This window comes from Drosophila nasuta, chromosome 3 (assembly GCF_023558535.2).
Source record: "Drosophila nasuta strain 15112-1781.00 chromosome 3, ASM2355853v1, whole genome shotgun sequence".
Lineage (NCBI taxonomy): Eukaryota > Metazoa > Arthropoda > Insecta > Diptera > Drosophilidae > Drosophila > Drosophila nasuta.
In genome coordinates, this window is record NC_083457.1 from 43,049,570 (window position 1) to 43,075,540 (window position 25,971).

The 25,971-nt window shown below is 39.8% G+C and overlaps 5 protein-coding genes across 6 annotated transcripts in view; 3 read left to right on the plus strand and 2 right to left on the minus strand.

Moving 5' to 3' along the window:
- The first annotated feature begins 6,243 nt into the window (after positions 1–6,243).
- LOC132790733 (inositol monophosphatase 1-like) lies at positions 6,244–7,988 on the plus strand. Its single transcript, XM_060799380.1, has 3 exons — positions 6,244–7,000; positions 7,062–7,570; positions 7,622–7,988. Exons 1-3 carry the CDS (start codon positions 6,869–6,871, stop codon positions 7,905–7,907), a joined length of 927 nt encoding a protein of 308 aa, XP_060655363.1. The 5' UTR covers positions 6,244–6,868; the 3' UTR covers positions 7,908–7,988.
- On the plus strand, positions 7,945–10,083 carry LOC132790731 (inositol monophosphatase 1-like). 2 transcript variants are annotated; one of them, XM_060799378.1, is made up of 4 exons: positions 7,945–8,462; positions 8,757–9,159; positions 9,215–9,586; positions 9,635–10,083. In XM_060799378.1, the coding sequence occupies exons 1-4, from the start codon at positions 8,075–8,077 to the stop codon at positions 10,005–10,007; spliced, it is 1,536 nt and encodes a 511-aa protein (XP_060655361.1). In that variant the 5' UTR covers positions 7,945–8,074; the 3' UTR covers positions 10,008–10,083. The 2 variants fall into 2 exon arrangements, with proteins under 2 accessions (XP_060655361.1, XP_060655360.1); XM_060799377.1 differs by having other exon boundaries at positions 7,945–9,159.
- Positions 10,084–10,496: 413 nt separating this feature from the next.
- LOC132794142 (inositol monophosphatase 1) lies at positions 10,497–11,883 on the plus strand. Its single transcript, XM_060804405.1, has 4 exons — positions 10,497–10,684; positions 10,758–10,891; positions 10,951–11,319; positions 11,383–11,883. The coding sequence occupies exons 1-4, from the start codon at positions 10,616–10,618 to the stop codon at positions 11,645–11,647; spliced, it is 837 nt and encodes a 278-aa protein (XP_060660388.1). The 5' UTR covers positions 10,497–10,615; the 3' UTR covers positions 11,648–11,883.
- A 2,252-nt stretch (positions 11,884–14,135) lies between these two features.
- LOC132794138 (ecdysone-induced protein 78C) overlaps positions 14,136–25,971 on the minus strand; it is a 50,384-nt gene continuing 38,548 nt past the window's right edge. Inside the window, 3 exon segments of the mRNA XM_060804402.1 lie at positions 14,136–14,930; positions 15,478–15,753; positions 16,491–17,077. Of these exon segments, the coding sequence (XP_060660385.1) occupies positions 14,553–14,930; positions 15,478–15,753; positions 16,491–17,077 (1,241 nt within the window). The 3' untranslated portion in view covers positions 14,136–14,552.
- LOC132794143 (putative uncharacterized protein DDB_G0290521) lies at positions 21,435–22,930 on the minus strand. Its single transcript, XM_060804406.1, has 2 exons — positions 22,854–22,930; positions 21,435–22,787 (listed from the first exon to the last, which is right to left on the minus strand). Exons 1-2 carry the CDS (start codon positions 22,864–22,866, stop codon positions 22,129–22,131), a joined length of 672 nt encoding a protein of 223 aa, XP_060660389.1. The 5' UTR covers positions 22,867–22,930; the 3' UTR covers positions 21,435–22,128.

Sequence of the window (25,971 nt, forward strand, 5' to 3'; positions counted from 1 at the left end):
TAAATGCAATTTTCTGGCCAATAATGTGATTAAGGAAATTTTTTTGTAGAATTGGATGAATTTCGATTCTCTACCGAATCATTGTTAGGCCCAGTACACAATATTGTGTTGTGGTATTGAAATCGAGAATTGTTCAGTATTGGTTAATATCGATCTGTTCCTCTTTCAATCACAAACACTCATCAAATACGTTACTAATCAAAGTAGATTCAGACTCTCAGTACACACTTCGCATTGTCTTAAAATCGCATTGAAGGGTAAGTCCCAAACTTAAAAACTTAAAACTTGAACACTATATTATCGCATATCGTAAACTTATTTTTGTCAATTACCTTGTCAATATCGAATACCGTACTAGTTCACATTCATATTTTAATTCATTATGCCGGTTACTCGCAGCGACGAAAACCTCGCATCAGCTAGTTCACTAATTCTTTGCAAAATTTGCAATGATTTAAAATCGTCTGAATTTGAATTAGTAAAAAACCCCTTGTAGTCATAACTTTCACTCCGAATGTATATCCAATTGGCTCAATACTAGCGAAACTTGTCCAACTTGCAAAAGCCGTGCAGGATAGGAGATATTTTTGGCTCAGAACAATCTGAAGGGTTAAGCATGCTTCATACAGTTGCAGCACCCCCAGTTTCACGCGAAGCCTCGGGAGCCGCTGGTACTAAACCACGAGATCGACCAAAAACAAGAGCTAATCAGAGAGAGAATCTCATGAGAAATGCCGCACAATCTCCTTCTTGGCAACACAGGGCAAGCTTAGAACAAAATGTACCTACTTCCAGGCAGCATCAAAATGCTGCGCGAGAAAGTCGCTTACCCCGAGCATCAACAGGAAGTACAACCACACCCGTTCCAGCTGTGTCTGAACAACGAGTTCAAGGACTTATCACTTCTTCACTCGATAACTTTCGAGCGGAACTAGTCGCTACTATCGCTGATCAGGTTGAATTTGCCTTTAGAAACTTAAATATTGCCGCCCAACCGCCAATAGTTCGTTCCGAGGAACCGCAATTGGAATGGGATAACGAAATTCCAGATCAGAATAACGAAGGATTGGGGCAATCAGGAAATATATCTGGTAGTCTCGATCGGCCTGACCGAATTTCCAGTACCATTGTTAATTGGCATCTTAAGTTCAGTGGTACACCAACTGATATACCAATCGATGACTTTATATATCGAATAAATTGCTTGACCTCTCGTTGTTTGAGCGGAAACTTTAATACGTTGTATCAGTTTGCGCACTTACTATTCTCAGGTCCAGCGTTAACATTCTATTGGAGGTTTCATCGTAGCTCTCATCATAGGAATTGGTATAATCTTTGTTCTCGTTTATGCGAAAGATACCAAAATCAAAGAACCGATGAAGACATAAAAGATAGCTTAAGACGCAGGAAACAAAAGTTTAATGAACCTTTTGATGAATATCTGGATGCGATGTTAAACATAGCAGATACGCTTAATTCTCGTCTATCCGATACCGAATTGGTCTCTTATGTTAAACATAATTTGAAACCAGATCTTCGACATGAACTATTACATGTCCCAATTTCAAATTTAGCTATCCTTCGTAGAGAATGTCACAAACATGAAGAATTCTACTCACAACTGCCTAAACATCAAAATCGATCGAATAACCCCAACCGAGTTATTCATGAGATTGCTTTAGAAAAAGACCTGGAGTCAGGCTCGGAAGATGAAGACTCAGAATCAGCAGATGTAAATGCTATGAAGTACTCTGATAATTTCAAATGCTGGAATTGCGATGAAATTGGTCATCGTTACCAGGATTGCCTGAAATCACGTCGTATATTTTGTTATGGCTGTGGAAAACTTGACACATATAAACCAAATTGTACAAAATGTAAAACCAAACAGGAAAACTCGCAGAAGGGTATTCGCTTACCACCAAAAGCGGATATCCGCAATTAAAAATAGAACCAAATTCTCTAGAGTATTCTCAACCACCTGCTATATCGAATAACTTACCTGACTTACAAATTCATCGACATTTTATACCTTATCATTTGCGATTAAGAAAAATACACACATCTCCGAAATCGCGTGCTGCTCATCGTATGCATACATTTTGGTCGAAAAAGCGTGTACTAAATTCTTATAGGATATCAGCTATCGTAAATAAAGACAACGATATACGACCCTTTACTTACCTCAACATTCTCGATCAGCGTTGTTTGGCCTTGCTCGATAGCGGAGCAAATAAAAGCGTGATCGGAGGAAACTTAGCAAAGTACATTCTTGAAAATAATATTAACTATCTTAAATCCAAAGGATTTGTTAAAACTGCTGATGGACAACCTCAAAAGGTCGCTGGTACCATTAATCTTCCAATCGAATATAATTCGACAAAGCAATCGTTTGAGTTCCTAATTGTTAGCGCCATCACGCAAGATGTTATTTGCGGAATTGACTTTTGGAATAAATTTGGAATTTCTGTTAGTTATGTTAATGCAGTAACTGAATCTGAAATTGAAAATGAAACGATACCCAAATTGTCTCTTACAGTAATGCAAAACGCAGATTACAAGCAGTTGTTGATTTTTTCCGTCATGCGAAAGGGACGGCTTAGGAAAAACAACACTTCTTGAACATTCTATAGACACAGGAGATAGTACTCCCATTAAACAAAGATACTATCCCATATCTCCAGCTAAAGAAAAGCGACTTTGTGCCGAGATTGACCGCATGTTACGTTTAGGAGTAATAGAAGAAGCTTCGAACTCTGCATGGTCCTCGCCTGTGGTTTTGATTGTTAAACCTGGCAAAGATCGTCTATGTCTTGATTCTCGAAAGCTAAATGCAGTGACGAAGAAGGACGCATATCCCATGCCTAGCTTAGAAGGTCTTCTAAGTCGATTGCCATCTGTTAAGTGCATTTCCAAAATCGATTTAAAAGATGCCTTTTGGCAAATTTCTCTAGACAAAGAAGCGCGACCAAAAACTGCTTTTACGGTACCAAATAGACCCTTGTATCAGTTTACTCGGATGCCATTTGGCTTGTGTAACTCACCTCATACAATGTGTCGTCTTATGGATCAAGTAATTCCCTATGACATGAAGGAACACGTATTCGTTTACCTAGATGATCTATTGGTCATGTCCTCTAACTTTGAAGACCACTTACTGCATCTGACCGAAGTGGCAAATAGATTACGAAAAGCGGGACTAACAATAAATGTTACCAAAAGTCAGTTTGGAATACGAGAAGTAGATTACTTAGGCCATGTAGTAGGAGAAGGCACACTTCGAGTAAATCCAATGAAAGTGCAAGCCGTTTCCGAATTTCCGGTGCCACAGTCCAGACGCCAACTGAGACGATTCCTGGGCATGACTGGTTGGTACCAGCGTTTTATTCCCCAGTACTCAACGGTCATCTTTGAACTAACAGAGCTGCTAAAAGGAAAGAAATTTGAATGGAATGAAGAGGCCCAACATGCGTTCGAAGCAATAAAACATAGACTATGTGCTGCTCCGTTTTTGCGTCATCCCAACTATGAGTTGCCATTCATAGTGCAATGTGACGCTTCAACATATGGCATCGGCGCCGTATTAGCTCAACTTGATGCAGAAGGCAACGAACTACCCATTGCATATATGTCGAAAAAGTTGAACAAAGCACAACGAAATTATTCTACAACGGAATTAGAATGCTTGGCAGTTGTATTAGCCATTAAGCGATTCCGTATGTATATAGAAGGCCAATCATTCAAAGTTATAACCGATCATGCAAGTCTGAAATGGTTGATGAATCAAACAGACCTTCATGGCAGACTTGCTCGGTGGGCGTTAAAGCTACAAGGAATGGATTTTCAGATCGAACATCGAAAGGGCAGTCAAAATGTAGTCGCTGACACTCTTTCCAGAGCATTCGAAGAAAATGTAGATGTTGTTGAGCTCGAAATACTACCAGAGATAGATTTAAACTCGGATGCATTTCTCGAAAGTGATTATGTCGAGTTAAAAGAGAAGATGAGCAAATCCAATCTTCCGGATTTCAAAATCATAGACGGATATTTATATTACAGAGCAGTATTGCCTTCCGACGTCAGCGAAGATATTGGCGATGGCTGGAAACTGTACGTCCCTACATCTCTCAGAAATTCGGTGATAGTTTCAGCTCATTGTACCCCAACGTCAGCACATTGCGGCACAGCGAAGTGTCTAGAACGCATTCGTAGGCATTTTTATTGGCCACGAATGGTAGTGGAAGTGCGAGACTTTATTAGCAAATGCGAAATATGTCAAACCTCAAAATACCCGACACAAAATCTAAAGCCGCCAATGGGTATTCAAACAATTAGTGAGCGAGTATTTCAAAGACTCTACATAGATTTCATAGGTCCGTTTCCACGCTCAAAACTTGGTAATATTGGAATTTTTATCATCCTGGATCATCTTTCAAAATTCACATTTCTTATACCAGTTAAGAAATTTTCGACTTTAATAATCATTGATCACTTGCGCAACACTGTATTTAACTGTTTTGGCACACCAGAGTTCATAATCAGCGACAACGGCACTCAGTTTAAAAGCCGAGAATTCGCTGCATTTTTGTCTTCGTATGGTATCAAACACATGTTCACTGGAGCATATTCCCTCAAAGTAATGCAGCTGAAAGAGTCAATAGATCCATTAATGCGGCGTTAAGATCATTTATTCGATCAGACCAGCGAGAATGGGATATATATGTTAGCAGTATCAATTGTGCTCTACGCAATAACATACATCAATCGATAGGCGCGTCACCGTACTATGTTGTATTTGGACAACATATGATGACGCATGGTAAAGACTACACAGTACTTAAAAATTTGAATCTCTTAAGTGAAGGAACTGCTCGACTCGATCGTGCTGACAAATTTTCTAAAATCCGTGCTGATATTCACAAATATCTGAAAAAGGCATATGAAAAGAATCAGAGATCGTATAACTTTCGTACTAAAGAACGAACCTTTGAAGTTGGCCAGACAGTAATTAAGCGTAACTGGGCACTGAGCAATATGGCAAACAATTTCAACGCTAAGCTTGCACCAGTCGGCCTTAAGGCACGAGTAAAGCGAAAAATTGGACAGGCCTTATACCTATTAGAAAATTTAGAGGGCAAGGAAATTGGTCAATTTCATGCTAAAGACTTGTGGGAATTCAAAGAGTAACTACCTTCTTTCAGATTTTACGTCTTCGATTGAACTCTCGATTAAAATCTGCTGTTGTGAGGTAGTTGTCTAAATTAAAGTTGCAAAAAAATAAACATCTGATTGTCACAAATCAAAGCATCAGCTGATGCGCCAAAGCCTTAATTAAGTTGGCAACTCCACTTAGCATAGTTCAACTGTTGAGTTTATCGAACGGGTAGTAAGTATCGCCTTGATCCACACAGAGATGCTTTGAGTACTCACTAAGGGCAGCCATCTTCACTTATGCACTTTTTTCACTGAGAGCATTATTACATCAGACCAAAAATTTGCAAAGAAAAATTGCAAAAATAAATTTAAAATAATACTGCAACCAAGAAAGGAAAGCCAACAATTTTGGCATCCAAGGTTTTCTTTTGTCGCCAACTTGATTGGCCGGCTCTAATAGAGAATTTAGAATTGCTAAATTTTCTCTTTGCCACTGATTGGTAAGTAGTGTCCATCTGATTAGACCTTGCAGTAAAAATGCTATTTTATGCAGCTTATTGGCCATACCTCTGGCAATTGCACCCGCTAGACCCTCCTTAGAGTGGAATAGGTGTTGCACATTGCGATCCTCGTCTCCCCTTTGTTGAACAAGTGCAACTAGTGAAGCGCACGCGGATATTCACCCTAACCTGCAAGCCTAAGGGAGTTTTGGGTGAAGGCGGCGAACCTCGCTGCAAACAACCGGCTAGAGTGGGAATAAGGCGATAATCTTGCGGCAGCGAATCTTCGCTGCAGATTATCAAACGGTATTCGATAGCGGCTAAGCGAAGGCGATACTAGAGACGTTCAAAGGAGCGTAGATCTTCCGGCGAGAGATCTACGGCTCCACACAAAACCCGCCAGCACCATCTGCATTGGATTGTTTTCGTTCGTAAAATGCACTAAAAGTGCCAACATGGTTTGAATACTTGAAAAATTAAATTGAATTTGTAAATAGTACTTGTCAGATCAACTAACTCATTTTTTCGACTTTTCACACAGCCAACATGGGTACATAGGATTGATAGCCTGATAACCATAACCTTTATCATCTTTAACAGCTATCATCAACAATCATATATGCTACGACGGATTCATCGGTTATCAGGCCTGCTAACTTCGATGGAAAGTGCGTAAGTACGGCATAGCCGTGACTGTATTTATAGTTGATTGGGGTTGTGATTGTGAGGCTTTCAATTCCGTGTGTTCCGTGTTGGTATATTTTTCGTATTATTAAGTCATGAAGACAAATATTTAAACAAAACAGATTAACGTAACGATAAATAATAGCTCGATAAATCAAGCACTATTGTTAATTAGAGATAATTTTTATAAACAAAATGAAGTATGTGTATTAAAATACTGAATATTATGGAGAAGAAAACAATGAGGCGTTAAACTTTTAATTTTGATTGGGCACTAGATGTGCGAGCGTTTGAGATAATGCGAAATGAGTACTGTCCCTCTCCCCTGGTATTACACTCTGTCTACACTTTAATTTATGATGACTTACTACCCAGTCGAAGCCAAAGACCCACCCCAGCCCTGAACTGAGCCGGCAAGTTAGCTAGACAGAGTAGGCTTAGATGAGTAGAACCTCGTGGTGTTCGTCACAATATGTAAATATCTTTAAAATAATTAACATTTAAAAAGTAAATAAATTGGAAATTATTATATGGAAATGTTTCGTTTGGTAAGGCAATGGCTACTGCCACTTAAATCGATGACAAGCAAGTCAAATTGTGCTGCAGTTGATCTAGATAAATGCTATGCACAAATGAATCAACTGGTTGATAAGGCGGCTAAGGTGAGCACTCGACTAAAAGCAGCTTGCTACGAACTGAAGCACCTTCGGTATTTCCTTTTAGCTCATGAAGGAAGCCAGTACGAAGATGCGATTGTATGACACCAAGGGGAATAATACCGCAGACCTGGTCACGGCCACAGATCGCGAAATTGAGCAGCTGCTCATCAAGGGCTTAATGGAGCATTTCCCCGATCATGTCTACATAGGCGAGGAGGGAACTGGCGGTGCAGCAACGGGTCGCAAATTGACCGATGCGCCCACCTGGATCATCGATCCCATTGATGGCACTACGAACTTTGTGCATGGCTTGCACTACACTTGTATATCGGTGGGATTCTGGCTGAATAAGCAATCAGAGTTGGCCATTTGCTGCAATCCTATGATTGGACAGAAATTCACCGCACGTCGCAATTGTGGTGCTTATATGAATGGCGTTCAAGTTGAGGCAAGTGGACAAACCGAACTGGAGAAGTCCATTATATTGAATGAATTGAATTCGGCGAATTTTGAGCCTGAGCTAATGGCCATACAAATGGGAAATTCGCAGAAAATGTTAGAGAAGGCGCATGCGTAAGTGTAGCGGGAATATCTTTGACTTGACATTAATATCCTTACCATCAGACTGCGAACCACGGGCTCAGCTGCCATGGATTTGTGCCTTGTGGCCATGGGTGCTGCTGATGGTTACTACGAGTTCTATCCCCATTGCTGGGACACAGCTGCCGGGGTATTGCTTGTGCGTGAAGCCGGAGGTGTTGTCATCGATCCGGCTGGCGGGGAATTCGATGTGATGGGCAGACGTGTGCTGGCCGCTGCCACCCCGCAGCTGGGTGAGCAAATGGTGAAGCTGCTGGGCGACATGCAGATCTATCATGACAGAGATGATGAGCCTGCTCCAACAAACTAAATCATAGTAGTCAATTTTTCAAATGTTACATTCATTGGGAAATAAATTTTAGTCAGCGTTTCGGCTGATCTTCAATAGTAATAGCATGTAATTACTTGGCAGCATTTGGTTAGACCGTAGACAACAGAGCAGTTCAACAGGTGCATCAGAGATAACCCTAAATCAGCATGGCCGATGACAAGGACAAGGACAAGGACAAAAAAGCAGAGGAAAAAAAGCGACCCGGTTCGTTAGCAGAAAATGCAGCAACTGGCTATGGCCTCGAGGGTCATGTAGCCACACAACAAGATCCGCGAGTCAGTGAACTGCGTCGAGCCGAAGACAAAACACAACAAAAGAAAACCGAATCGAAGAGGTCGGAATCGAAGATGGAATTGAAACCGGAATCGAAACCGGAATCGAAACAATCGTCTCCTCCTCGAACACCGAGTCACGGTACACCTCCTATGATAGCGACTCCAACGGGTTCACGCCGCCCCGATGAAAAGTCTTCCCGATTGGTGGTACAAGAGCCACCTCCGCCTGCAACTCCGCCTACAGATGAGACTCCTCCGCGTAAGTCGTCATTGAAGAGTGAGTCTGTCTCGCCCACTCCACCGCCTCCTCCACCACCACCACCACCAACACCTAAAACACCCGCTGAGCGAGTACAATCCGAAACACCATCACCTCCTCCACCACCGCCACCGCCAACACCCAAAACACCCGCTGAACAACTACAACCCGAGACACCACCTCCTTCACCACCGCCACCGCCAGAACCCAAAATACCCGCTGAGCAACTACAACCCGCAACAGCACCTCTTCCACCACCGCCACCGCCTCTACCACCGCCAGTTCCTATTGCAGTTCCTGTCGAAACAAAAAGCAAAAAGGAAGCTGGTGTCAATAAAACTACCAACACCGACATTAGCTTCGATCCGTCGAAAGAATTCGCCTGCAAGACTACAAATACTGCGGGTAAAATGTACTCCGAGGACGAGGAGGAAGCCAAGCCTGTCGAGCCCGTCCAGCCCGTTGCAGCGCCGCCACCAAAGCCGCCTCACCCATCGAAACTTGACTTGGACGATATCTTTGCCTTTGCCGTTGCATTGGTACGCAAAGCTGGCGACTTTGCCCTTGCGTCGAACCACGCCAAGGATAGATTGTCATATACTACAAAGGAGCATGAGCGAGATCTCAATACGAGCACTGACAACGATATAGAGGCCATGATGATCAAGGAAATCAACGAGAAGTATCCGAATCACAAGTAAGTGTGGCACACTACAAACTCCTACGACATTTCTAACCCATTTGCCTTGCAGAATTATTGCTGAGGAGGAAGTTTCCAGATCCGAGACGGGTCAGGTGACGCTAACCACTGAACCAACCTGGATTATTGATCCCATCGATGGCACCATGAACTTTGTGCATCATTTTCCCTACTATTGCATTTCGGTGGCGTTGCTCGTGGACAAGGCAACGGCCTTTGGCATTATCTTTAATCCGGCACTGCAAGAATTTTATACGGCACGCAAGTTCCAAGGCGCCAGACTAAATGATGAACCGATACACACCAGCGGACAGATGGAACTCAAGGATGCCATGATACTGCAGGAGTACAGCTCGGGCGTGGATGAATGTCGCACCAATGCAGCTTTGCAGAACGCCAGTCGCCTCATCAAGAAGGCCCACGCGTAAGTTGTTAGCTTCCCGAACTATCCTAGCTTTAGCTTCCTTTGCAGATTACGTTCGATTGGTTCCTCAGCCATGGGTCTAGCTATGGTTGCTTCGGGCGTCGCAGATGCTTTCTATTTCTTTGGCCTGCACGTCTGGGACATGGCTGCGGGCAATTTGTTGGTCTCCGAGGCTGGCGGCACTGTCATGGATCCCTCGGGAGGTCCTGTGGATCTTATGTCTAGACGTGTTCTAGCTGCAGCTACGCAACCACTGGCCGATCAGTTATCCGCCGAGTTGACCCAAAACTATCCAAAGCCAAGGGATGATGAAAGCAGAGTAGTGCCGCCTACCGAACCTGCTACGAAGGATTTCAATGAGCAGACTCAATTTTCCGATTCCAGTCTTTCGCTAAGCTCCTCTGAACCCTCAAGAAAATGAGAATATAAAAACTTAAAAGCAATCCAAATGCATGCCAAGAATTCATATCAATAAAATATTTAAGTACGAGTACAAATTTTATTTTTAGAACAGTTTATATTAAAATATGTAAATTTCACAAATGAATATGATTTTTGTTGTTCAAAATAGAATAAGACAAATTTACCTTTTCATTTCACCTGAACACATTAATGAAGTTAAAGGTAAACAGCATATAAAATACTACATTAATATTATTTATTAAAAATGATTAAAATGGCGAGAAAACTTTTCTTTATGAATTAAATTTCTATAATAATAAATTCATTTACAAAATCAGTTATAATTAATAGGAATAAAACCATTTTGATTTAATTTTAATTTCAAATGTAGCCGCCACACTTCAGATGGCGCTTATTCAAAATCGTGTTATCGATATGCCATATTTCGATAGGCGATAATTTACAACAGCTGTCAGCTGAGTTTTGCCAGCACTGTCAGCCCTTGGCGGTCAGCTGTTGATAAGCGGAAAAAACCTGTGTGTGGTGTTGGGCGGCGGATACTTAATTAAATTATACATACGCATTCGTCGACTGACTTGTGAAAGAAACACACGAACTTTGTGCACAATGGCGGACAGTGTGGATCTGGGCAAGTGCTTTGAAATAATCAACAACTTGACCACAGAAGCAGGCAGAGTGAGTGCAAATTTGTTTATTCGTTTGATTGATTGAGTGTTGAAATAATCGCCAAGTGTTTTTCCCTAAACAGCTGATAGCACGCAACAATGAGACGCGTCAAGAGTTTGTGTGCAAATCGGGCGACATTGATTTGGTCACCCAAACCGATCAAGATGTGGAGAAGCTGATTATGAATGGGATACGCCAGCACTTTCCAGATCACAAGTAAGCAGATGAAAAAACCAACTGTGAATATCATTATTGAAGCTGTTTTATCAATGCAGATTCATTGGCGAGGAGGAGAGCAGCACAGGCAACGGAGTCAACAAGTTGACGGATGCACCCACTTGGATCATTGATCCAGTGGATGGCACCATGAATTTTGTGCACGCCTTTCCCCACTCTTGCATCTCGGTGGGCCTCAAGGTGAACAAGGTCACCGAAATTGGCATCATCTACAATCCGATGCTGGAGCAACGTTTCACGGCCCGTCGTGGCCAGGGCGCCTACTACAACGGAAGGCGTATACAGGCCAGCGGACAGCGTGAGATCGGCAAGGCGCTGGTCGTCAGCGAATTTGGCACCACACGCGATGAGCAGAAGCTGCAATTGGTCAATGAAAATTTCGCCAAAATGGCTCGCAAGGTGCATGGGTAAGTTCTTCATTGATCGCTAATATCGAAAGGTCACTTTAATTGACATCCAACTGGAGTTAGGCTGCGTGCTCTGGGCTCGGCTGCCTTGAACATGGCCATGGTGGCCTTGGGCGCTGCGGATGTGAACTACGAGTTTGGCATTCATGCGTGGGACGTTTGTGCCGGTGACTTGATTGTGCGGGAGGCGGGCGGTGTGGTGATTGATCCAGCTGGCGGCGAGTTTGACATCATGTCGAGACGTGTGCTTGCAGCAGCGACGCCAGAGTTGGCCCAGGACATCGCCAAGGAGCTGACGCAATATTATCCCCAGCCACGGGACGATTAAGGCGAAAGGCATTTGCAATCGATGCACGTTCTACTTACTATATATAGCACTGCATATATATATAGTATATAGAACAGATTATGATGAGGCAATCTACAAGTATCGCATTTGTTGACTATTAACCAAGTACCTAAAATGAATTTCCAGAATAAAACTCGAGTCATTAACATATACTTAATATACATAACTATACAATTACTAAGCACAGTAGTTTATATATATTTTTTATCAGTTTATTCAAAGACGTTTTGTTTGTTTGCATTCAAGTACTCTTTTTTTTCTGCTCTGTAATTTTATTACAATCAGCGGCGCTTGTTTTGCAATTTAATTAGTTTCATTTGCTGGTTGTTTTTTTCTTTTCTCTTCCTTTTTTTGTTATTATATTGTTATTGCAAATATGAGTTCTTATCTATTTTTGTTTATAGCTTACTATTATGCATATTGTTTTTTTTAATTTTTTTATGTTTTGTTGTTGTAGCTGATAGTAAAGCAATGTTTCGGTTTGGATGAAGTTAGAAAACCTGTGGTTTATCATTCGACAAACGATAAAAGAGTTCATAGATTCATTTTGCAAAGAATTTGTATGATCCGGATATCAATTCTCTGATTTTAATCTGAATCTGGATTCTTTATTCTTTAGTCGAGAGGCGCGACTTTTATAATCTTGTTGTTTAGTTGTGCCCTTTTTTTTTTGTTTAGTTGATAGCAAAAGCGATTACACTCAATAATGTATTTTGTTAATGCATTTATGCATTTGTTGCTGGCTGATTTTTTTTTGTATTTTTTGATATTTTATTTCTGTTTGTTTGGAGTAGACTGAAGTAGTGACACTTAAACTAACTAACTAACAACGAGCGAGAGATTTGTTATCATAGGAAGTCGACGTTTTTTCTGTTTTTTTTTTAACACTTTTTTCTTTCTTTCAGTAGAGTATTGTATAATTTATTTGTTTTGTTTTTCTTTTATCTTTTTATGAATACATGTCTCTAAGTATCTCTGTATGTTTAGTATTTTTATTGTACTAACCATAAATACCATTTTAAAATTTGACACATCATTGAAAAATGTAATCAAAGCTACAGTAGGTAAAAAATTGTATCTATGTATTCTCAATATATTTTTGTTTTGTATTTCTGTGTATAATTGAATAAATGTAATTTAAATAAAATACAAAATATTAACGCTACATTCACAAGGTTTTCCATTATGCGCACTGGTTTACAATTCTCTCCATCTTCATCTCTCTTCTCATCTGGAGAATCTGGTTCTGAAATAGGTCTTTTTAAGCAAAGTCGAATCTCTGAAGCTATAACATTTAGTTGAGTGTTGTTTACTACGAATATTGCAAATTGTTGTTGTTGTTTTTTCAATTTATATAGTATTACTAGTTGTAAGAGTACAAATTCTAGTTCAATAAGCGAAAGGTACACATGGAGCATAAAACGGGCGCTACGGCAAAACTCTATTGAAATCAGATCTTGAACGTAGCTCCCTCTATATAAGTAGTAAGTATATATGTGGTATATATATATATATTTGTTTAATAATATTATCTTGTTTTTCTTCTTTTTTTGTTTTTGTTGGTTTTCACACTAATAAAATTTACAAAATGTTCTATATAAATTCAACAATTAATGAAGAGCTTTAAAGATTTTGTTTTGAAGATATATCTATATAACTAGTATGTATCATGATTTGTTGTTGATCTTCTTGTAATACACGAAAAATTTAGCACCAATCTATTCAAAAATTCATCAAACTATTTGATTGTTCCAAGTTATACAAATTAAGCACTTAAAATTATGCGATATTTTTTTTTGTAAAAAGAATATTATGAACACGTTTCGAATGAAAGCGACGTCTGTGGGCCGTCCTTAAGATACACTTTCCAAAAATCATAAATGAAATCGGATACACAATATATGTATATAATGAATAAATTCATTATTCAATATGTTGTTTTTGGAAAGAGCGTAATCATAGCGCAACTTAAAGAAATAATAATCAAGCAAAGTGTTTAAATGTTAAAAAATTAATTTAAATTTATTTACACGCAGATACAATAAACGAGCAAAGAAAATTGGGTCTTTTTGCTTGAACTACGCTAGAATAACTCTAGGTTTTACATAAGTATAGATATATTTATATATATTTGATATAGTTATAAGTAGTTCTTTAATTATACAATAAGTATTCTCTTTTTTTCACTTTTCACTTTTCATTTTCATTAAAAAAAAACCAGTATTTTTCGAACTTGAACGCTCGCTCTTCAGTCGAGTTTTTTTTGTTTTTTTTTTTTTTTGCTTGTCCGGCAAAGCTGGCCAATAAAAAATGTAAGACTGGGAAATTGGGAAAGTGGGAACGGGAGCGGGGAAAAAGGGTTTTAAAGTAGAGATTTGTTTGCTAGGGTGACGAACTTTGATGAGTTTGACAATGAAATAAATAAATTTTATGTTGCGCATGGGATATGTTCGGCTTGTGCTTTAGCTTTAGCTGGTATTTGATCTCATTTTAACTTTGTTTCGAAATGTGTTATAACAAATAATCAAACTATAATTGTAGGTGTGTGTGTGTGGATGTGTTTTTTTTTCTTTTTTCTTGCGAACGCGTTTAACATTGCTAAATATTTACTTGTAGTCGTAGTTGTAGTTGTAGTTTATGCTTTAGTTATAGTTTTACTTGTAGTTAACTATTTTTATCTGTATCTGTATCTGTGTATCTGGTAAAATGGATATCTTGTTGAGTAGTTGATGCTGCTGCTGATGCTTTCTTTTCTTTTTTTTGCTTTGTTTTTCTGCCAACACTTTTTGTTAATGCTAATTTTACTTAAACACGTAAAGCGAACAGCTCTCTCGTTGGGGCGGGGGAACTGACGTCGCGTCTCTCTCTCCGTGTGTGTGTGTGTCTACAGCTCGTCATCCGCCTTGGGTATGTCGAAGATCTCGGCAAAGAGCGGCGGCAGACGCAGCTTGGTCCAGTTCATTCGCAGCCAGTCTAGGTGTGAGAAGTGCTTGGCCCCCAACGACCGCAGCTCCGGTATCTTAGCCTCCAGCGCTGGCATCAATTGCAGCGCCTGCGTTGATCCCGCTCGGGATCGCAGGATCTGAACACGCAATGCTTCCGCAACGAGCTCACGGGCACGGGCAATCACCTTGGGTTCGCTGAGACCCGCCCGATCCGAGGCAAGCAGCACCATGGCCGAGAAGAGACCGATCTCAGTGTCGCTCAATCCATACGCATTCAGTGTGTTGGCAAAATTCAGCAGGGCATTCACAAAGTCAGTCTGTAATAATGATGAGAGTGTTGAGTATTTGTGAATTACATAACAAGTAAGAAAGCTACAGTCGAGTGTGCTAGACTGTGAGATACCCGCTACTCATTTTGAAGAAATATACCATAAAAATTCTAAAATATGTCTAGTGATATATTTGGTATATTAGTATATATCGGATTGTCAGATAAAGCAGCTAAGACCCCTAGTAAGTAGGCATTTTTGTATTTCTTTAATAACTTCGACAATTTTTATCTGATCGCAACCAAGGATTACAAAGACAAAGTTATTATTGAAACACTTGATCGAAAATATTATATCTCGAAAAAAAATTATATCTCTATCTCTTATAGTCTCTGAGATCTAGGTGTTCAGACAGATGGACGGACAGACAGACGGACAGACAGACGAATATGGCTATATCGTCTCGGCTGTTGGCGCTGATCAAGAATATAAATTCTTTATTAAATCGAATATGCCTCCTTCGGCCTGTTACAAACAAAGTGATAATACCCTTCTATCTTATGGGTAGCGAGTATAAAAAGATTTTAGAACGTACATCGTAGAGAATCTCGAGCTGCTGGCGTGTCAGATATGCGCCATCGTCCAGCGTCAGCGTCGTATCGTTGATCAGACGCGCCACATGCGTCAGCCACACCTCGAAGAAGCCCAGCTTGATGAGTATCAGTTGGTCGTCCTGCGTGAAATCACAGAAGCCAGGTACGCGTTTCGCGAACTCCACAATCCGCTGTACGCCGGGCGTCACGCGTGCCGAGAACTGTTGCCACAGCCAGATCTTCTGGAACTCCAGACTCTCCGCCACAGTGGTGACAATCTGCAAAGTCAATAATGTGAAGATTGGTTAGTGAGAGATGAATATAGATATCAGATTTCAAGAAATTTAAATATGAATTAGATTTCATGAAGAACTTTAAAGCCAAGTTAAGACAAGTAAGAAAGCTACAGTCGAGTTTGCTCGACTGTGAGATACACCTCAATTCATTTTGAATAAGCGCAAAATAGTGCGGTATTCATTTTAAAATATACCAAATTTATATACCGCAACAATACTAAAAATAACCAAAGGTAAATTATACAGTACAACATTTCAAATATATCATACATATTCTCGGCTGTTGACCGTGATCAATAATATATAATATGTATATGCCTGTTTCATACGATTCCTGGAGGCACAAAGTTATAATACTCTTCTACCCTAAGGGTCGAGTACATTTGACAATGAGCTACCCATTCTCAATGAAAGCAAAAGAGTGGGCTATTATTATGAATTTTAGCATTTAATTTCTCTACTACTTCATAAAAAAGATTGACGACGTTTGATAAAAGTGTACTTGAATGAAGACTTTTGGCTTCGGTCTAGATGCATTTATGAGGTTGCGTTAAACAGCATAATCTTGATTTGGTAACTAACTAAACTAATTAAATTTAGCTAAATTAAACAAAATATATTTGCACTTTCACTAAATTTTCTGCATTAAAGAGATTTATGTCACGAGGAAAGATAAAGTTCTTCTTGAATCAAGATTAAATACTCTTGGCAATACTTACGCCATTCTGTGGCACGGAGACGGGACGTCGCATCAGTTCGCGTGTGAGCTCCTCGGTATAGGAGCAGTTGAGGCGATGCGCCTGCGAGACGCACATGATCACATCGTAGACAGTCAGCTCGTTGCCGGTGGCGAGGCCATCGTGATGATCGTGTGGATGGCACATGGCCACCTGGGTCATTGCCATATCACTGCTGCTGCCCATGTTGACCAATTGCTGATGATGGTTGCCCACAACTACAGCTGTTGCATTGCTGTTGTTGTTACCGTTATTGCTGTTGTTATTGTTGTTGTTGTTGGCACTATTGCAACCGCCCAGCTCCGATGGCGATGAGGCAATCGAACACATTTGTGGCGTTTGTGGTGTACTTGGTGTATTCACGCGCACACTGCTCGCATGCGGCTGTTGCTGTTGTTGTTGTTGCTGTTGTTGCTGCTGCTGTTGTTGCTGTATTAGATTTGTATGCAAATTATTGGCACTGGTATCATCCACATTGAGGGGCGTGCTGCTAGCTGCGGCGGATGCAGCGACTGCTGCTGCACCGTTCAGCTCACGTGAACGCTTGGGTACGCGACCATAACGCACAGCTGCAAATAAACGAAAGATTTCAAAATGTCAGTTTAAGTTATAAATTCAAACAAAATCAAGCAGCTTCTGTCAGCTGTGCAGCTTTTATCAGCTGCGCGCAACGCTTAAAAGTATGCTACACTGAATATGCATATTTTACTGCACAGTAATTGAGCAGTCCAAAAAGTGCAGCATACTTTCGGGCGAACCATTTAAATATTCATTTGAAAATATCCCTTCGCTTGGCTGAGTACATTAATTTGGGAAATAAGTTGATTTCATTTCTTGGGGACTATTCAATAATTAAAACGCTTTTGGCGACTTGGCAGCATTGACGATTAGTCATTAACATTTAAAATGTGCGTCAGTGATGTGTACCAAAATGAAGCAATTTATTAGTTTCTAAAAGCAATTTAAATTTAATGCCCAAGCAAAATGCCGCACAATAAAACTGGCACACGCATAAATCTTAAGCACACACACAACTCAACACACAAACACTCATCTAAATACGCACAAAACAGACATTTGTAGTGGCGAATGGGAAACAAAATTCTTGTGATATCTCAACTAGAAAATTTGTACTAAAATCTTATTTTATTTTCGAGGGTTTATTTTTTGTGTGTGTGATTTTTTTTTGCAACAAATTTGTTGTTTGTTGTTGGCAATGTTCATTAGCTTGTCTGTTTAGTTTTCACCAAAGCAAAACGAAACAAATTGCAAAAAATGCTCAACGTGAAATTTCTTTTGTGCAACCAAATACACAGCATATTTTATTAATTAAAATCGCATTTGCCTTTTGGCTGGCAGACAGCAGCAGAGACAACGACAGCAACAGCGACAGCAGCTGCTGCTCCAGTTGTTGCTGGCTTTCAACTGGTGGAGCTCTACGCTCTACGTCGTCACTCTACGCTCACTTTATCAGTGGGACATTGACCCACTGTGCTCAATATAAAAAACTGTCGGCAACTGATTTTGTTGCTTGTGCGTTTTCTTTTGCTTTTGCTTTGTCTTGTTATTGTTATTGTTGTTGCTGTTGTTGTGGTATTCGCCACAGACACAGACACAGACAGACAGACACAGCAAGAGCGCCAGAGGCGGCATCAGTTTCAGCAACAATTCGAAAGATACATTCGTATTGAGTTGCACTAATCACAAAAGCGTGCGGCTGTTCAAGTTGTGCAAAGTGGTCAACGGTTTGGCTAACAAACAAACTACAGCAAATGAGTCAAGCAAAAAAAAGCAAAAGAGTTGCTCAACAAATTGCGCATACGCAGCGGGTGCCCGGAAAAGTCGAGACTGTCTGCGTGGGAAGCGAGTGTGTTTGTACTATAAGTGTGAAGAAAACAAGCAGACAGCGAAAGATGATCGTTGCGTTAAGTTGGTCAACACATTGACCCACATCTGTTGTTGGCCACTTTGTCATTTTTGCTCTCTCTCTGTGTGGAACTCACTCTCAGGCCTTGTCGCAAGTTGCAGTCACGCTTTTGCTTTGCATCAGTTTTGATCATCTCTCGTTAATTGTCACAGCTCGTAAATTAATTATGACATAATAACTACACACACGCACCTACATAAATAGTTGCATTTTATGTATCGTTGTTGTTGTTATAGTTATTGTTATTGTTGTCTCCACACCACCTTCAACTCTGTTAATTGTTTGTGGCGGGCGCTTTGCTCTGTTTATTTTAAGGTGGCTTCAATTAGCAGCTCATTGCGATGCTGTTGATGCTCACAATGATAATGATGATGATAATGATGATGGCAGCTGCACGATTTATTTATTTATCGCCTGTTGTGCAGATTTTTTTTGTGAACCTCATATAAATTTTGTTTGCTCTCCGCATCTCAAGGGTATGGACAAACACTTCCAGTGCCATTTGAAGCTGTCAAGAAGTGGAGCAGCTCATTGACCAGCATTTCAATATGAAATAGTCAAACAAGCAGTCAGCAGGTGTCCAAAAAGTAATTCGTAAAGTGTCACTTCTTAAAATCCTTACTTTATCTAGTACCTCAAACAGAATGAAAATTAATTTCCAACATTTCATTGGACAACATAATCAGTTCTTTAAGCTTCAACAACAGATTAGGAAAAGTGATTCTCAAGTCTTCAAATAACTCATACTAAGTTCTTTCAATAATATATTAAAACACATTTTAAATACTTAAGATCAAATAGATATACAAGTGCATTATGTTTGCAAATTCTTCTTTAAAACAAAGCAGAGTTTTTATAACTTTTGAAACAGATTTTCTTAAAATTGTATATTAATTTGATTCGTCATTTCATTAATAGAAAATTTAACCAAAATTCTTTATTTAAAATCATTTTTGGTAACAAGATGTTAAAGTTTAAATATTTTGATGTCCATTCTGCTTAATCTTAAAGCTACAAATTTATATTAGCATCTTATTTTATTTGTTAATTCATATTCATACTATAGATCCACATAAAAATATATTATATTTTCATACTCTATTTCAAAATTCATCAGTCTTTCAAAGTTCTACAAACAAATTTTAAAATTGTATTATAAAGTTGGCGTGCTTTTCATTTATTATGTGCTTATAACCCATACTAATTATTTTATTCCATTTTTTATATTATATATTTATAAATAATTACGCAATGATTCACAAATAGAATAAGATGTCAATTATGTTTGATAATTTTAAATTAAGCTGAATTCGCATCAAAATAGTTAAGCTTAAACATCTTGTTAGGAAAATCTTCTTAAATCAAGAATTTTGTCCAAATGAATCATTTGAGTTCGATTCGAAATGTATTTGATTTCTACAAAAAATACTTAAGCAAATGTTGTGCCAAGCATTTGTTATAAAACGTGTGCTAAACACACAGTTCATTGGGGTCCAACTAAATTAGGTATGTATAGAACATGAGATGCTATATTTTATTACCCATAATCTGTAACATTAGCTATTCAATCGTGCCAGCTTAGTCGACTTGCTCCACATTTAAGACTGTCACCTGCCAGCTGTCTTCCCCCTTCCCCTCCCCTTCGATCTATACTACCCACAACCTGGCAGAGTGAACTGCCTCCCACAAGCATTTCCATTTGGTTTGTGGCACTCGACACGAGTGCAGGTCAACATCATCCATTATACACAGAACAGTCCAGAGCAGAACAGAGCTGAGCGAAGCAGTCACATAAATAAGACTAAGCCTAAACTTCTTTTCCTGCTAAAAGCATCTTAAGTGATTTAGTGCAGCCAAATGGCTCCAATGCTCAGCGGCCCAATGACCCAACCGTGCGACAGAACGCCAGAGAAAGGCAGCCAACACAACGGAGGGGAGCGAGGAGGAGGGAGGGGGGAAAGTAAACTTGTTTGGATGCAGCATCCATCCATCTATGTGGCAGCGACGACTTCGAAGCCAAGGAAGGATTTGGGTCACTGAAATGTGAAGCGGCAGCCCGTAAAGTGGCCCAAATGTTGCCCACTTTTGACCGTAGCGCTGTTGGCCATTAGCATGCGAAGCTCAAGCCAACTGCCAACCGGGCAGACATCAACTACCAGCCAGTAACAACAACAACAACAATCAAAGCATATACATAATCACACAAACACACACACACTTTTAGTTGATTTCATGTTGTTTTGTTTTTTTTTTTTTTGGCTTTATTGTGCGCATGAATGGGCCCGGCCCCGGTTCCGTCCCCTCTTCCCCACTTCTCTCTTCCTCTCTGTCTCTCACACTGCCCCACTCACAACATAGCACCGGCATAATTTGGCCTGTAGTTGCTGCTGACCTCGTTTGAGGTCGTTCATTCACCTGTCGCTGCTGTTGCTGCTGCTTCTGTTGTTGTTGTTGTCGTTGCTGTTGTTTTTGTTGGTGTCGCTGTCGCCGGGGCTGCACTTTATGCACTCCACATTTGCATATACACACAAACACACTTTACTTGTGTGTGTGTGTGAGAGTATCGGTCGCTATGTTTACCCAGTTACGAAATTGTCCAAAATGCTCTGCGGCTTACTTGGGAGAAAGTTTGTTTTTGTTCCCACTGCCAAAAAGAATAAACAACTATGCAGGCCCAACTTTTAGTATGTCGTTGCTAGAGTTAACTGAAGGGTGCATTCGCTATTCAAAAGTATTTGTAACATTTGCCGTATTATTCTCGCAAAAAAAAGAAAATATTTTAAATTGACTAACTATCTCAACTTGGCACAGTTTTTATTACACACTTCATACAATAATAACAAAAAATAACGATACAAAAATCATTAAAAGAATTAAATACTTTCGTTCACTGCATTAGTTGGCGTCAATCAAATCGATAATCCATTAATTCTTATTATCGATGTAACAGTGTTGCCGTATCGGCATATTACGATAAATCGCATGCAGCACGCTGCAGTGTTGCCAATTTATTGCGTTAGAAAAAGTTAAGTTGGCAACATTGCAGCAGATCGTCAATCATCGAGCTTTTTATCGTTAGTTATCGATAAAGCAGTGCAATAAGCAAAAGTCGTTTTGAATTAAACGAAATTTTGTTTACTAAAAAGTGTTGAAAAACTTGTGTAAAGTGCAAAAAGAAGAGTCGAAAGTGCTGGAATGAAGGGTATGTCGTCTTCGTTTTGTTGCCGTTGTTGGCGTTTATTTCTTCAATTTGTTTGCTTTTGTTTGCAGCAAGGTGTGTCGGTGTTTGCGCTTGTGGTGTGCGTGTCTCTGTGTGTGTGTGTTGCTAGCTTGTATCTGGAGCAGCTAAAATTGTTAGTTGCGTGCTAAATTTGTTGCCAGTCTGGCCCCAACAACACGCACACAAACACACTCTACTCTTTCACACACACACACACACACACACACATGCGCACAGCAGCCGCCCACCCGCCTTTTGTCCGTAAGCGAAAAAATTGTGTCAAGCAATTTGCGTATATTATTGCAACACTATTGTTGTTGCCCGTCGTTGCTGTTGCTGTTGTTGCTGTTGTTGTAGTCGTTTTCATGTTTTCATGGAGCCAATTGCAGTTTAATGAGCGTTAAAAGTAAATTTGCGCCATTTGGCATGGCGTAAGTTTTACTATATGTGTGTGTGTGTGAGTGTATGTGTGTTTAATCCCTGCCCGCCGGACAGTTGCGCACATAGCATTGATAGTTGCAAACGAAATTATCGCGGTCGAACCACATGCCCAACTCACAGAAGCCCAACACGGGACACAACTCCACACAGGTCCAAAAGAGGCGACAATGCTCGGCATTTGGTATAATCTGGCCAGGAAATTGGCAACTCACTTCTTGGTTTTCACAATGACTCGGAGCAGGACTCGGCGATGGACAAGGAGCAGGACATGGCGACGGACTCGGAGATGGACTCGGAGTAGGACTTGGTGGACTTGGACTCGGTGATGGGCTTGGCGATGGACCCGGTGATGGAGTCGGTGATGGACTCGGAGTTGGACTCGGTGATGGAGTCGGTGATGGTTCAGGAGCAGGACATTCACCATCAATGCGTGGACACGAGCCCGGCACACAAGCTAGCACATTGATGTCAAACACTTGTCCAGCTGGGCAGAGAATGCGATCGATGGTGTTAACGCCACACAAGTAGTATCTGGTGCAATCCGTGCAATCAGGAACCACATCGCCAGCCGCATGCCCGGCACAGACACAAAAGCCTTTCGTGTCGCAGCCAGAGATGGGATTGAATTGGCCCTCAGCCTGGTAAATGGCCAAGAGTAGGATCGCAATCAACGTAAGGAAGAGCTGCAGAACTTTGAAAAGCAATCTCTTGAAATTGGCCAAGTGCGATTTTTATTATGTGCTTGCAAAAACATTACCGAGTTTCATCATCAGACAGAGAGAGTTTAGTTTGCCGTCTCACGAAAGAATATCAACTGATGGCATTGCAAGCGCAATCCTAGACAATTTATATGATTTTCTTTGGCCATCGTCTGCTTAAGATAGAGCGAAAACGATAAGGATTTTATTGACCGAGCTCTTGACCTGCCTCAAATCGATTGAATAACTCCAATTGATAAATAATTCAAATAGTTTTAAGTGAGTTTGCTGTTGATAAGTTCTTCAAACATGCAGCTTTGTATAATACTTTGTGCTGCAATTCTAATGGAATTTCTTACATAAACAAGGAAGAAGTACTTGATAAACTTTTACGAGATATAAAAAGTTACAATTGCGATTATAATGTAGCATATTTAATGAATATTACGAGTATCACATACAAAAACGTCATAGATTAAGTGAGGCAGTGACTTTTTATATAATAGGATTTTAGTGATATAACATATATAAAGAGTTCCATCGCATAAACATTCAGTATACTTTTAATACGAAAAAATCAATATTATTGGTTGAGACAGATATTTCGAATATAATGGCATTTTAGTAATAGGAATAATATAAATAGTTGCATTACACAAACACTCAGTATACTTTTTATACTAAAAAATCAATATCTTTACTAATGCTTGAGTTATCCTTTTAGAGTTCACCTTGTTTCCAAAGTTTTCAATGTCCTCTAGCATAATAGTATATTAGTGATGTAACTAGTTCCATTACATAAACACTCAGTATAATTTTTATACTACAAAATGGAAATCTTTACTATTTCTTGAGACAGATATTCCGAATATAATAGTATTATATTATTTCACTATAATACTACCACTTTTTACACTAAAAAAACAACATCTTTACTATCCTTTGACTTATCCTTTTAGAGTTCACCTTGTTTCTAAAATTTCCAAACCCTTCTATAATAATAGTATATTAGTAACGGGAATAATATGTATAACTATTTGCATTAGGTAAACACTCAGTATACTTTTTATACTAAAAAATCCATATCTTGAATATTTCTTGAGACAGATATTCCGAATATAATAGTTTTATACTGAAATAGTTCCATTATACAAACACTCAGTATTCTTTTTATACTAAAAAATCTATATCTTTACCATTGCTTGAGCTATCATTTTTGACTTCACTTTATTGATTCTTTTTAAAGTAGCTCAAACTTAGCTTGAACAGTTTCCATTAAATGTGCCTTATTAAAATGTGAAATCTTAACGAAGAAGCTTTAGTATGCAAGCTTTTACATTGATTGGCCATCTGTCAGACCGTTTGATTCGGATTTATATTGCCCCCGTTAACCATTTTAAGACATGCGCCACAAACATTCCAGCAGGTCATCTCTTGTGTCTGCTGACCACTTTTCGACCTTTTTTGCATAAATTGAATGGCAGTAAAATTACACAAAGTCCCACGCATTGAATCAATGTTCGCAACCCAAAAAAAAATGCGCAAAAAAACATAAAATTTTGCCATTCATTTTGGGGCCACATCAAATACCAAAAATACAAAGGCAAAAAGCCAAAGAGCCAAGAAGCCCAAAAGCTGAAGTCAAACAAATTGCCAGAGTCTGCAACTAATCGCCTTAGGTGAGGCATATGATATATAGATAGATAGATAGAGTGCGACGATGGCGATGTGTTTGCCACGTGTGTGTTGCCCATTCGATTCGTTTGGAATTTGTGCCTAAATCAGGCAATAAATGCAACTGGAGAGGGGAGGGTGAGGGGAGCAAGAGCTGAGCGAATATGAATAAAAAATCAGCAAGAAATCAAAATCAGTCAAGGCATATGCAAATTTTGAACTGACCTACTCCCATATGAAAAACCAAATGAAACACGCACGAAACAACAAATCGAAAGAGACGCCCCAAAAGAGTTATAGATACAAACACAGACACATACATACGTAGATACAGATACAGATATAAACACGCGTACAAATTCGAATTTGAATCAGCAAAAAAAAAATGAAGCAGAATATGCAGATATTTATGTAAAGTGCGTACGATGGATGGATGATGATATCAACTGAGGGCGTTGAACGATCTGCTGAATGATCGTTTAAATATATATACTATATGAGTGTGTTTGTGTGTTGCTCGGTCAATCAGTCAAAAATTGTGCGGCTGTTGGGCAATCAGATAAACGGCAAATTGTCGGCAATTAACGTGTTCATTATGTGTGAGTTGAGTTCGACTCTCGACTTCAACTCGATTCAACTTCAAGCTGAGTTCTATATCCAAAAAGAAAAAAACTTTAAGCCGCTTAGCCGGCAATCGGAGAAAGGCTTTCTTCTTGTTGTCCCATTCAAAATGGGTTGAGTGCTGTTTTGGCTTGCTTGAAGAGGTGTAAATGGTTTGATTCTGTGTTGGCACAGATACATCTTCTGACCCGGCTCTCCACTTGTCACTTGCCAGTTGCCATTTGCCACTTGCCCCGCCCCTGTGCCGTGTCTTCAACTCTGTCATTTGCTGACAGCGATGTGATGACAAAAATAGTTTTTTTTTTAGTTTTTTCAAACTGCAAAAAACTGCCTCATTCACAGAAGTTTCCCCTTCGCTCTGGCGACATAACTATTTTACAGATACTCGCTTGGCAAATGTATCTCTCAGATACATACGAATACATGCGACGGAATACGTACATATAATTCACTTAAGCGCGTTCAACGAAGCGGGATGAATGACCTCAATTTGAATAGTTGTCCATCCATCCATCCGTCCGTCCGTCTGTCTGTCCGTCCGTCGTCTCTTCATCTCTTCTGTCCGTCTGTCGTTTATGTGCTTGTCTTTTTTTTTTTCTCTCGTTCCATGACTGACTTTTTGGGTGCCATTTAAATCAACGTTGCCGACCGACGACGACGCCGCCGCCTACTTTGGACAGTGGCTTTTTAACCGCTTTTATCTTCACTCTTCACTTCTCACTTTGCTTTGTATTTATTCTTATTTTCTGTCTGTGTGTGTGTGTGTGTGCTTGAGTGTATTTTCTTTATTGCATTCTTGTAAAATTATTCAAATGCTCTACAATTTTCGGGCCAGTTTTCTCCGCTGCAAACACGTCAAGCGCAAGCGAAATTGAGGTTATA